The sequence below is a fragment of the Tiliqua scincoides genome, chromosome 7 (assembly GCF_035046505.1).
Source record: "Tiliqua scincoides isolate rTilSci1 chromosome 7, rTilSci1.hap2, whole genome shotgun sequence".
In the NCBI taxonomy this organism is placed as follows: Eukaryota; Metazoa; Chordata; class Lepidosauria; order Squamata; family Scincidae; genus Tiliqua; species Tiliqua scincoides.
Window position 1 is genome coordinate 45,295,670 of NC_089827.1, and position 13,651 is coordinate 45,309,320.

The 13,651-nt window shown below is 44.8% G+C and overlaps 1 protein-coding gene across 1 annotated transcript in view; it reads right to left on the bottom strand.

The window, feature by feature from the left end:
* SYT10 (synaptotagmin 10) overlaps positions 1 to 13,651 on the bottom strand; it is a 37,142-nt gene that overhangs the window by 13,594 nt on the left and 9,897 nt on the right. The window contains exons 2-3 of the mRNA XM_066634016.1: positions 13,120 to 13,483; positions 886 to 1,450 (exon numbers count right to left, since the gene is read on the bottom strand). Coding sequence (XP_066490113.1) covers positions 886 to 1,450; positions 13,120 to 13,483 — 929 coding nt within the window. The remainder of the gene's footprint in view (positions 1 to 885; positions 1,451 to 13,119; positions 13,484 to 13,651) is intronic.

Sequence of the window (13,651 nt, forward strand, 5' to 3'; positions counted from 1 at the left end):
TAGACCTCTGATATCAGGTGGCAGTTCATCTAATATTGGTAGAAGGAGCTGAGATCTCAGCTCTTCCACATCCCACTCCTATGGTTCTGAATGCAGAAAGGATGTTTGGTTTTTCATAAACTTGAGTACATTTACTTTCATGACTAGATGCTTGTCCTGTCCAACTTTAACAAAGTCCCTCACAATATACAAGATCATGCGCAGACCTCCTGTCACCTCAGGTGGCATGACAAATGCCACCCCTTCTTGCCTGGTGATATGTTAACTTCTGTTCCTTCTGTTGCCCAGATTAGGAAAGGGGGTCTCAAATGCTCTAGCCTACCACTCCCCTTTCTTCCATTCAACCCCCTCTTCCTTTCTAAACTGAGGGAGTGAGGAGAGAAGGAAAAGTGGAGGCAAGTGGGTTGCTGCAGTGGATGTCTTCCTGAAATATGGTGCCTGAGGTGACCATCTCAGTCAGTCTCACAGATGGGCCAGCCCTGACAATATGCTCCCAAGCAGCCACAGGATGATAATGGGCTGACTTTTAAATTAGTTACTTGTCTGCAGGGAGGAAACAATGGGCAAGAACAGATACAGATGATTCTTCATACTGGGGAAGAGTCATCAGTGGATCCCATAAGGATTTATATGGGGATGGGCACTTTTTGATATGTTTATGAAAGAGCTGGGGCAGGATGGGATGGAAAAACACTCATACCCTCTATCATGCCATCCAATTACAAAGCAGTGTTTTACATGGAACTGACTGAAGAAAGAAAATGGCATCTGAGGTCGTCTTGAGTGTGCTGATGAGCTGTGTGGCTTTCCCACCAAGGACAAAACCCTCCCGAAAATTCTGTAGATGTTCCACTTACTACAACATTATTGAAACATGCAACTTACTGTAGTGGCACAGTGGATGTCTTTCCACACTGAGGCCTCTCTGGAGAGATCAGAGACTTCAAAAAAGTTATCAAGAATAACTTCCCCAATCATATCATGCCTAGAAAATCTGTCGAAATCATATACACTGAAATGTAGTTTCCTGTTACAAAGCTGATCATATGCTACGGGAAACTGAAAGGTTTCATCAAAGACAGGATTTAAAGTCTTTCTGTGCACCCGTGTCTGAAACTTCTTTTTTCTGTCTGGAAGAAGGTAGATTTTCACATAGGGGTCTGATGTACCCGTGAAGTCTTTAGCAGGTAGTTCCAAGGCTTTGACAATGGTAACCACAAGCAGTTCATTTTCATAATCGTACTTGAGGGTAAAGTTAAGTTTCCCACAGATTTTCACATCTTCTTTCTTGCCTTCTGAGTCCACAGACTTCTGTTTGTAAAGTTCCGGTTTTATCCTCCCAATGCTGGTAGTTGTCTCCCCCCTTTGTAAAACGGGATCTGTCCCCATGTTAAAATCGACGCTGGACACCTGCATTTGCCTGGGCAAATGCCTCCGGAAAGAATTGTGCCTGCATACAAAAAGGCAAAGAAATTCACTTTGATTATCTCCAGGGGAAAAATATCACTTTTCTATGGCGAAAAATGATAAGAAGAAAATCACAGCTCACATTTAACATGTTTCCATTATTGTTATTGTTCTCTTGAGAGAAGAATTACCAGCGATACTAGATAAGCCAAGAAGATAACTCAACAATTCAGCTCAAGAAGAACAGTGACAATTTGGAGAAAAAAGTCAGTGGAGAACAACAATAATTTTAAAGGGTTTACAAGGCAAATCCTGGAGGAATATACTGAGAATGGGACGACTAAAGCTAGGGAAAAGATGACCGATAAGAAATTTTTGTTGTATTTCTGAACAGGCAGCTGGATCTTGAGCTTCCTAGCGCCCAGGGCTGCAGCAGCACTCAAATGGCTACCGCTGCATCCCAAGGGGCTGGGAAACTCTGGTGGTGCTACTTAGGGTATGCTCCCTTATCCTGTGTAAACCCTAGATGGTCCTGATGGGTCTCCTCTGATCTGCACCTGCTATTGAGGTGCAGCTCTGATCTGCACCTGCTCAAGGCTGCAGCAGCACTAAAATGCCCTGCCCAGGGCTGCAGCAGCACTAAAATGGCTACTGCTGCATCCCAAGGGGCTAGGAAACTCTGGTGGTGCTACTTAGAGTATGCTTCCTTACCCTGTGTAAACCCTAGATGGCCCTGATGGGTCTCCTCTGATCTGCACCTGCTATTGAGGTGCAGCTCTGATCTGCACCTGCTCAAGGGGGTCAGGATATGGCAGCAGGGCCTGCTGCCATCTCTGCCCCCTCCCTCCCCACCATGCTTTCTTTCCGCCTTCCCCCTCCTCCCCGGAACACCCCCACTCACCTCGCCAACGCCCAGATCTCACCTGGAGCTCCAGACGGTAGTCACCCATCCTCTGCCTGGTGCTGGCTCAGCATGGGCTCTGCCAGTGCTGGCACTGGTCAGGCAGTAAGTGTTGCAGGCGTTCCTTACGGTATGTTTGTGATACTGCGCACCGGCAGTGAGCCAGCGTGCAATGTTCAGGATCGGGCCCTTAGACAGCCTGCGTGTGGGCAACTGGACAGTCAGGGAAATCCTGTTAGAGACCCCTCCCCCACAATCTTGCAGAAAAACAGGATGCGAGGATCAGTTTTCCCAAACTCTGTGCCCTCCCCTCCCAATGGCTGCGTAGGCATCACTTACTGAATGCTGATATGTGGGAAGGTGTATTTGGCAATATTCAGTTCTGGTCGGGAAGCTACAAATTATTTGCTCTTTTGTTAGTGAATCAGTGAACTTTTCCTGATCTCCAGCGTAATAAACAAAACATTAGGGGGTTGTTCCCTTAAGTAAATTGAAATTGTTTTTGAATGATTTTTTTTCAATAAAAGCAATAAGAGCACTTTCAACCTATTATACTATCCTTGCCTTGTTGGATGATGACTATGTAAATGTACCGTAAGAGTACTGGTTCCAATCCAACACAGCGTTAAGCACATCAAAGCCTATTGATTTTAATGGGCTGAAGTTCCCCAAATGCAATTTTTGATGGTGTTGACTGTGCATGCCATCCAGAACAATGCCCTGATTGCTACAGTTATTATTCTGAAAATGTTTTCCACTGAAAACAACACAAAAGTGAAGTGCACATAAGCCTAATGTGGTGTCTTGCAGGTTTTCAGTCCGAAAGGACATGACAAAGGAGAAAGGCCTTTAAAAAAAGGCAACAACAGTGGAAATGGAAGAGGAAGGATGTCTTTGGGTAGCCAGGTAGGTCTTCTTCAAGTGCTGCTTAGGTGAACTGAATAAGAGAACATAAGGCAAGTCCCCCCACTGGATCAGGCTAAAGACCTATTACGTCCAGCTTCCTATATCTTACAGCGGCCCACCAGATGCCTCAGGAAGCACACAAGACAACAAGAGACCTGCATCTTGGTGCCCTCCCTTGCATCTGAGCATAAGAAGAGCCCCACTGGATCAGACCAGAGGCCCATGAAGTCCAGCCTCCTGTATCTCACAGTGGCCCACCAGATGCCTCAGGGAGCACAAAAGACAAGAGACCTGCATTCTGGTCTGCTCCCTCGCATCTGGCATTCTGAGGCAGCCTACAATCAGAAGGTTGCACATATCCACAGCTTGTAACCTGTGATGGACTTTTCCTCCAGAAGTTTGTCCAATCCCCTTTAGAAGGCATAAAAGAAGGTAATTAAAACATCCAGTTGTAGTTTGATCTTAACGATTTCATTTTTCAATGAAAGTTACTTTCATTGTCAACCTGTCAATCTTTTGCAATGCCATACAATTTTTATTTTGTATTTGACATCAAGACCACTTTGTGGGGTCCCCTTCCCGTGATTGCACTTATTCAGTATTTTCTCACCTTTTACAAAAGACATTTCAATCAATTTGCTAATTGCTTTTGTATCACACATACAATGTGTTTCCATTTATTTGCCTGCAGGTCTTCTAGTTTTTGTGCTAAGGGGCGGCGGCGGGGGGCCTCCCTGGGTTCGCCAGTCCAAAATGCACTGTAATCAAGAGGGACCCCAACTGTGACTTCAGCTTTTTCATATCAGCAGTACAAATTGTCCATGTGGAAACCGTTGTGGTTTCCTTCATGAAAAATACTGTTTCTATTTTCACCTAGAGTATCTGCTAAATGGAAAATCTTCCAGTAGCCATCTTTGTGTTCTAAGTGTTAACTCTGAAGATATGTCAGTCATGTTTACACCTGCCATCTCCTGGTCGTACTGCATTTGCACATACTGAGTTGGTCTTATATTATAAGGGACAGCAAGATCAACTGATTGTAGAGGCAGTGCCTCTATGCATCCCTCTAAGTTAGGGATCCAGATCCAGTCATACCTGCTGCACTCTGTAGAGAACTGGCCCTGAGTAACTATCAAAGCACCACATCTCTTATAAGATGGATAAGAAGAGGTCCACCTGTTCAGTTGCATTGCTATAGTTACATTGAATGTGTTTAGTACAGTGTTCCCCAAACTGTGGGTTGGGATGTACCAATGGGTTGTGAACTGATTTTTGGTAGGTCATAAAAGTTTTTAGAATATATTAAAAAAACACAACTTTGTAAGCACCCTTGCCCAGTTTGCAGAAGAAAATCATTAGCTGGAATACTAACCTGTGGTATGAGGTAAACTTCATACCCCCAAATCAAAATGTCACATTTTCCCATTTTCTCAACTAATTGGCATGCCGTAGATTGGCATGTGTGAACCCAGTTTCAGCCTTTTGTCTGGCCTGGAAGTCCCTAAATGCACATCTTGCTCTCCAGTTCAGCCTTCTGGGTACCATGAATGATTGCAAAGGTTTGGGGGGAACAGTCCTTGAACTCAATTTGAGAGAGTCTAGCAAATGTCTACACACACATACTATAAGTAAGATTTCTAGCAGCCTCAGGAGCACATGATCCCAATTATTATTATTAAGTAATTATTATTAATAAATGATATTATTTCTTTCTAGGTCACTCCTTTTGTGTCACAATAGATTGACATTTTAAAGGGCCTCCTGTGCTAAAACATTTGGGAAACACTGATTTAGCACGTTTATATGCTGCTATCAGGACACCCGGGGTGAAACACAAGTGTATACGTGTACTCTCCACTTTGGATACTCTCCACTTTGACACAACAACCCTATAGGATTAGATAACAAGTATGGCTGCCTGACCTAATGGCTGAGCAGGACTTTGAAACCAGGTTTTCCTGGTCCAACTCTTTTAACCACTATAGTACCCCACACTGGCTCCTTGGACATGCATATACTATCAATACATTATCATAGCTACATTGTTTCTTAGTCTGGCAGTACATAAGAACATGGGTCACTGCCTGCAATATGCTGGCATGTTTATTTTTCAGTTTATTTGACAGCGGTCAGGGCCTAGTCTGCACATGTATTTTATTTCCCCTGCCCAGACTGATATAGGGCCCAATCCTATCCAACTTTCCAACCCTGGTGTAGCCATGCCAATGGGGTGTGCACTGCATCTTGTGGTGGAAGGGTAGTTGTGGAGGCCTCCACAACATAAGGGAACATGAATTTTCCCATGAGTAAGGGAACTTTTCAACATACCTGGGGGGACTGTGCAGCCTCCGGAGGGTCCTGGAGGCTTGCAGCCCCCTCCGCGAACCTCCCGTCTGCTACAGTGGTCTCTGATCTGCAGTCAGAGCCCACTTCCGGTTTGAGGTCAGAGTTCCAGAGTGTGGAGTTTCTGAAACTGGAAGTGGGCTCCAACTGCAAACTGGAGTCCACTGCGGTGGAGGGGAGGGGAGGCTCGCAGAGGGGGCTGTGGGCCTCCAGGACCCTCTAGGGAAGGTTGAAATGCACCTGGGTGCCCGCAGCTCCAAAATTGCTGCAGTGTTATTTGGACACCAATTTATAGGTCACTCCCCATAAGGGGAAAGTGACCCATTTTGGTTCCAGTGGTGAGTCACGACCCACCACTTTGAGAACCACTAGTTTAAACCATTTTCACCCAACACTGCATAGACGCAACGGGGGTTAAATATGTATACCTGTGGGTTGGGCAAAAATGGGTTACTGATCCCCCACTCTGAACATTTGGAATGGAGTCAGGCTGAAAATGAAATAAATTTTAAAAGTGGTAAGATTGTCTGCCCTGATGATATCGTTACCATCATTTGCAGCTGCTTTATTCTGAAATGGCATCTGTAGAAAAACTGGTCTTGAGAGAAAGGAAGAAAACTGTTCAAGTTGCCAAAAGCTTCTTTAAAATTTAAAACACTCATTTCAGATCATAATATGAACCCTAGATTGCATTCTTCCCCTTGCCCTCCATTGTTATTAGTTCCACATCCTCCATAGTTCTAACATTTGTGTTAGATGCTACTTACAGGTTACCCTCAGGTGGAGTAAAATATAGTGGCACTATAATCTGCTAAGCCAATGCCCTCATGACATGGTAGTCTGCGTAGGTTCTGAGTCACAGCAGTTCAGTGAGACAGCTAATTGATGTGTTAATTAGTTAAATGCTTTGTGGTTTCCATGACAACACAGGGATGCTTTTTCTGGTCTGCAGGAACAATGGGATTCATATGATTGCCACTGCGATGTACTAGAAGCTCCGTCAATTAGACTGCTTCAGTGCTGTACATTTCATGGCTCACACCTGCAGTGCTGCTTTTTTGGGGCACTTTGTCATCTTTGTCAGACATTTGTCATCTTGCCCAGAGCTTGCCTTCATTGCTGTGGTTCCTAGGGTGAAATAACATGTGCACCCCTTGCCATATCTTGCAGTACAAAAACATCCCGGCAACTGACAAAGCTGTGAAAGATGGAGACTCACATGGAGGTAGCCAATTTTTTTGGATCCAGCAATGGGTTTTCCATGAAGACTGTTGCAGAGGGTTGGGGGGGGGGGGTGGAAGAGAGAGAGAGTGCAAAACAAAACAAAACACTACCAGCTAATTCATTCAATAGCTTTAGCACAGTCCAAGTTGTGCAATGATGTTGAAGGCCAGAGATAGTGATCCCTGTCCTCCCATTTTGATTTGGATATAGATGTGTTCTTTCTAAGCACAGAATTCCAAGCCCTTCCTTGAAAACTCTGTACTAACTCCAGCCATCTCAGCAATTGGTTTCTTTCCTTCTCCTTGCAACTTCCACCCCTCCCTTTCCCCCAAATCCATCTCCCATCAGCAGTGGCTCGATGAGTGGGAAATTAAGGGAAGGGCTACTCCTCGGGCCTTCATCAACCCCAAAGCTTTACCAAGCAGAATTCACCAGCACTAAGATCTCTGGGAACTGTGATTTTCCACATTACTAATGCTATGAGCGGAAATACTAATGTTATTCCGCTCACTAATGTTTCCAGCTAATAACAGTTGTTTATGCACTGAAATAGAGGAAACCCCCTATATGGTGGTGATTTCCATTTAGCAACAGAACATCAGTGTATGTAGTACAGGAAAACTTTAATGAATTTGGGTGAAGCCTGAATTGATGGGCTGAACTGAGACTGTGCTTGCTCTTCGACCTGCTCATCGCTTCCTCATGCTTTCAATTAATAAAACCCATTATCTTGTATTTATGGAAACTGCAAGATCTTCAGGCAAGCAAGCACCTCTGAACCACTCACTGTGATTGGCTAAACCACTGAGCTGAAATAAGCAGAACAGATTTAGTTTACATCACTAAGCCTTTTGATAAATGTTCTGCATCCCCTGGAGGGCTTGTATTAGTTGGTATCATTTGTTTTTTTTAATCTTGGTTGCCAAATATTTGCTATCCATTTTGATTTTCATTCCTGACTTTTCTACTGCAAGAGAGGACAAAGAAGTTCAGCCAATTTGTCGTTAATTATGACTGCAATTTTTCTCATGTTATTGCTTTTGCACTTTACTGCAAAGGCCAAAGTTCCATTTTTGACCTTTTTTCCCCAGAAAAATAAAATGCTGCAACTAGTGACTAGAGCTGTACCATTTTTCCTCTGTCAAGGCCATGCTATAGGCTTGAAGGCAGCCGCCTCTGAATCCAAACCTAGACAGTCTCTGAGACCCACAACCTCTGCTGCTGATGTAATGGCCATAGTATCGGAGCTGTTCGCACAGCACACATTTGCCTTTCCTACTTCTCTTCCAACACAACAATCTCCTCTCCTCCCTCTTCTGCTCAACCCCCTTCTTTCTTGTCCAATCCAAGGAGTGAGCAGAGTGAGGCTCTTCTTATGTTCTTATAAGCAGAGATGTGCCAATTCACTGCGGCTCAACTCAAAACTAGCACTGCCCCTCCACCCCCTTTGACTCTACTTGTGCTCACGTCTTAATGAGCAGCTGTGGGGACTTGTCCAGAGCATTTTTGAGACTTGGTTTGACTCAAGTTCAAGTCTTTTTGGCAGAGCTGCTGGCAGGGTGTGTGTGTGTGTGTGTGTGTGTGTTCTCATTTAATGTCCCCTAATGTCCCCATCCCATCTGTAAACAAGCTCTGCTGCTCTTTGAGTGAGGACAGCAGTGCAAAAAGCTCCAATCTGTTCCTGATGAACCCCAGCTACGAACCCACCTCTGTTCATATCGGGGCTCTTAGGGTCTGTTCACACCTTCAGGATGAGTATTCTAGTGATATAAACAGCTTTATGGCTGTCACAGACATGACTGTGTCAGCAAGTGTGACCTGCCTGCTGTCATAAGCAGCGAGTAGTGGGGTCCATATGATGATGAAGAGCAGATGCCCCCCACCACCAACAGGATTGCACAGGTGTCAGGTAGGGAGCGAGTGGAATGAGGAGGCAACAGGGGCAGAGAAGAGTTCAGATTGCATTCGGAAAGGGGACAGGTTCAGCAGCAGCTGCACCCATTGAATCCTAACCCTCTTCCAGGGCCTGATCTGCCTTCACCAGTCAATGCAGACTTGTGCCAGCAGTATTGCTAGCATAGGTCCGAGTTGACCCATGGTGGCAGTAATGGTTTACACCAAGGGAGGGAAACAAATGTTCCCTTCCCCTGCAAAGGCCTCAACATGCCAAAACTCCCCCCGATATACAGCGGACACCATGTTAGAGCCACTGTATTGCCATGCAGACAGTTAGGTAGGACTGGGCTGCAAGGATGAGAAAATGTCATGGTGTTGCAGAGAGGAGAAGGGAGCCAATAACTGGTGATCATGCCTTATTAGATCTGGCTTTGGTGCAGTGGACTAAACCAGATGGCACCAGAAGCCCTTTCCGCTCATAAATATCTATGATCCTTTCACTTTTTTTGCCTGCTCATGTCAACAGGATATTCTTTTCCCTGGCATGCACTCCAGAGTGAAGCCAAGTGTGCTCTGGAGATACACAACAGTGATGCGGAAATGCTTTTTCTGGTGCCTTTATTGCTTGTTTGGGATCAGGAGACTTGAAAGATGACTCCTTTTCATAAGCGGGCCTGTTTCATAATAGCATAAAATATAAAGAGGATATAAAGTGTTCCAATTAAAATGCTCATATTCATTCCTCAGCCCGCCTCCCCGCGCATACCAATGAGACTGTATTAAGCAATGAATCCTGAAAACATCATTAGAGCTTTCTTAGCCACTTTTCTTTCCGGCTGGGATCCCTTAGCATTCAACACTTTTATTATTAAGTTGGTTAATTCAAAGAGGGCAAAAATATGTCTTTCTTACAGGCCCAGTGACACCAGCGGGCAAGGAACAGCGAGAATTTGGCTGATTTACTGTTGCAGGCTGGAGCAAGGTCCAATACTGTTTCTTTGTATTCTTAGTGCATAGGTGTAGCACTTAGCAGACTGCATATTGGCGACAGCAGACCTCCCATTAGCTGCATGGGGCAAATGCCCTGGGAATGGAACTCGCACAACTCCAGGACTGCATGGGAAACCTTAATGAGACTCCCAATGCGGTCTGAAACTATACTTCTGGTTTTCCACTTTAAGACTGCGGGGAAGCCTCAGATGGCTTGTCCTGTTGGTCCTGGAGACGCATGAGGCTCCGTATTGGTCCAGGTGAGTGTGGGGGGGGCAGTGTCATGGAGCTTTGCCCCACGGCGCCTCGAGGGGAGGTTTGCCACTGCATATTGGGACCAAATTCCAGCCAAGAGCTCAGCTTTTGAGGATTTGAGCCAGTGGAGAAACTTGGGCTCAGGCCCAGATCTGAGTTTTGGGATATACTGTGAGCTCCTAGATTCTTACTCATGTAGAGTTGGTTTAGAACAAGAAGTATCGACTGCACCAGTTCTTAATGATGGCAGAGATATGTGTTTAAATCCAAATATACTCAAATCATATATAAAAAGTGTGTATGTGTGTGTGTGGGGGGGGCGGGGGGGAAGGTGAAGTGGTGGTTGTAGGATCTGATTTGAAGAGCCAAAGCAGCAAAAGGGTGAGAAGTGCTAAACCCCTTCCCACTTGTGGCAGACTATTTTTCAATAGTACGTTTCTGTCAACCAGTTCCTATATAGCTCACATCTCCATCCTCCACTTTAGAAGTGAATGGGGCCTTTGCTGCCCATGTACTAGCTAAGTAGTTCCCAAACTTTTTAGCACCACTTTTTAAAATGACACTCTATTGGGACCCACCTACGTTTACCAGACTAAAAGAGAGAGAGAGAGAGAGAGAGAGAGAGAGAGAGAGAGAGAGAGAGATCTAGAATAAAATATTTTTATGTATTTATTTACAAATAATAATAACCAGAAAAAAGATGCTCAAACATTGCTCTCCCTATATGTATACATGCTTGCATACTGCAGGAGCTGAGCTATTTGCAGGGCAATTAGCAGCTATATTAGAAACTGCAGGAGCTGCGCTCTTTGCAGGGAAATTAGCAGCCATCTGATTTTGTAAGAGCCTCAAGGCTTGAGGCAATAAGTTACCTGATCTTTCCATCACCAGTGTTTTCATTGGAGGCTCTGCAGGACTCACCAGACATCAGGTCGTGACCCACCAATGGGTCCCAATCTACAGTTTGGGAACAACTGGGCTAAGCAGCTGGAAAACAAAATCTATGCAAACATGCCTTGATGTTGGCCAAATCATATCACATCCCATGACGTATACTGGATTCACTTATGTGGGGCAACTAATTGCATCATGGAGGGCACTGGGCCCCATTTTAGGTATCTTCATGCTTGTGCAAAGGGGCAGTATGTGTAATTGTAACAAAGCCTGTACAAATGAAATAAACGGTGAAGATCATTTGCCAAGCCGAGATACAGACCTTCACCCTTGGCATTTATGATTTTCTGTTTGGGCCATGATTCCTGACAGTTTTCATTTCCTAGTTGTCATGTTCTTTTTCTGTTCCTAAAAAAGCATTCCTTGCATGCTTTCTGGTGCAGAGGAGGATGTGTCAATTTCACTCCTTGATGTTCCTTGTACATTAAAATTAGACACTTCTGTCACTCTATTCATAAAATCGCTCCTTGATTGATGCTACAGGCAGTGCTAAGTGCCCTGGCATTGTTCTCAGCAATGTCTTTATGCAATCCAGAATCTCAGCTGGGAATGGAACTGTTGAGAGTTTCTGTTTTTTAAATATGATTTGATAACTGACAGGAGGTAAGTTTGAAGTTGATCCAGTACCATGTCTCTTCTTACCTGTTTTCTGTCTCTCAACTGTTATGGGATGAACACAACAAAAACACTATAGTCTGTTACCTGTGTTGTATTGTCACACACTTCCCACATCCCTAAGCAATGAGAAGTTCCAGGGGCAGTGTTACAAGGCTCGCAGCTCAATCCTGTGGGCCTTGTACAACACTGAATTTTCCAATCTGCTGGCATAAATGCCCTTGTGACGGCACAAATGTCATGAGTGACAGAGCTGCTGGCTTCAACATGCATGGGATCTGTATTCCTTTAGCAGTTACACAGCATGTAGCTTTACCTCCCAGCCTGAAGACACATTGAGGTTGCAATCCTATCCACACTTACCTGAGAGTATAATGAATATGCTGAATTCATGTGACTGAATATAATGTGACTTACTTCTGAGTAATCACGCATAGGAATGGGCTCTAAGGTCTGACATCACTGGGGCAGCAGGAGAATTTTTTAGATGAACACTGCCAAGTGGACAATGTCTACAATGTGCAGGTAGCCACTTGCTAAACCGGTCACCTGAATAGTTTTGCCAAGTGGTGAGGGGGATCTTAACCACTCCCTCTGCTCCTCCATATTTCCAACTAGGCTTGGAAGTTCGGTAGGATTTTCCTCAACAATTGCTAGGACACTGCAGACCATCAGCTTACCATGTGGTTATCTGCACTTGTGGTAAGTAACTACTTGGAAAATATGTTGTTGGCATCCTTCAGTCTCAGAAGACTATGGTGTCATGCTCTGAATGGTGGTTCTGAAACAGAGTGTCCTCTCCAGTGTGTGAAGCCTGGGTAAAGTAGGTATGGAGGATAGGCTGTTACCCATGCAGCAAATCCCCCCTCTCCACGTCGCTGAAATGGTCCAATGGAAAGGCAGAAGCCAATACGGTTGGTTCCAGTGGCATCACAGGAGTTGCCAGAACGTGACTGTGTTCAGCCATGAACTGCCTCAGGGACTCCAGCTCTGGATTTTGCCTTGAGGTTGACTCCTGAAGCCTTTTCCATAATTGGATGTAGCCACAAGGCAGTGGAGGTTTGGGATCAGAGTTCTCCTTCTCTCAAATGAGCTGCCTTCCCAGGCTAACGAGTCCCATCTACCTGGTGACTGTTTAGTCGCCTCTTATGACAAGTACAGCGAAACTGAGGGCCTATTCTTATCCCCCAGCCCCCAGGTGTTTTGGAAAATAGTCGCCTATGTTATTCAGCTTTTTTGCAAAATAAATGTGGCTGGGATCAGGTATAGAAGAGCTTGGTGTTTGCGTTAGCTCCTCTAGAGCTAATTTCACTTGTTTCTCCTGCCTTAATAAAGCTGTATTTGGAAATACAAAGTACAGTTTTATGCCTGGGAGTTAGAGAATGAAGACAGCCCCTTGCACATGCCCACACATTAAATATACAGAATCTACATGAGTCATATTGACTGAAATCTTCCAAGAGCAATAGGGTTATTTTTCATTGATTGGCTATATTCTGTACCCATTGGCACAGGCTGAGAATCTGAACAGGCTGTTGCTCATTCGTCTTTGTTCTTTAATTCTCTATTAATTGGACCAATCCTCTTTAACCCATTCTAATTAAAGCCTTAGTTTAAATTTCTCCTACCTTGATGAGGATGCAGGCTCTGTGATCTGCCTTTGCATCCGTGCGTGTTTGATGAGATGTTCTTTCAGCGCATTCTGGACCTCTGCTGGAATATCAGGTGAAGTGTGGCTAATTTTCATGGCTGCCTCAAGGATCTTCGCCGAGGGCTTCCCGTTTTCTTTAATCACCAGGTCCTTTTTCTCGTTCGTTTCCAAAACTTCCGTGGGAGCGCTGGAGGTACTCTGAGGAATGCTTGTGGGGTTCGAAGTCAGGGGCTTGCTCCTCCAACATGGCCAGCACAACTTCCAGAAGACAAAGAGGGAGACTAGCAGCAAAGCGAGCCCACAGAAGCTGACGACTACGGCCAGCAGGCTGACAGAGATATCTGCAAATAACAAGGAGGAAAGTGAAATTGTCAAGGCAGCTTCCAATGGCTTATTAGGTACATTAATCCCAACTATACATGGTCTAATTGGTAAAATTAATCAATGTACAGCCCAATTCTTATGCATGTTTACTCAGAAGTACTATGAATTGTAACTGTTTGACAGTG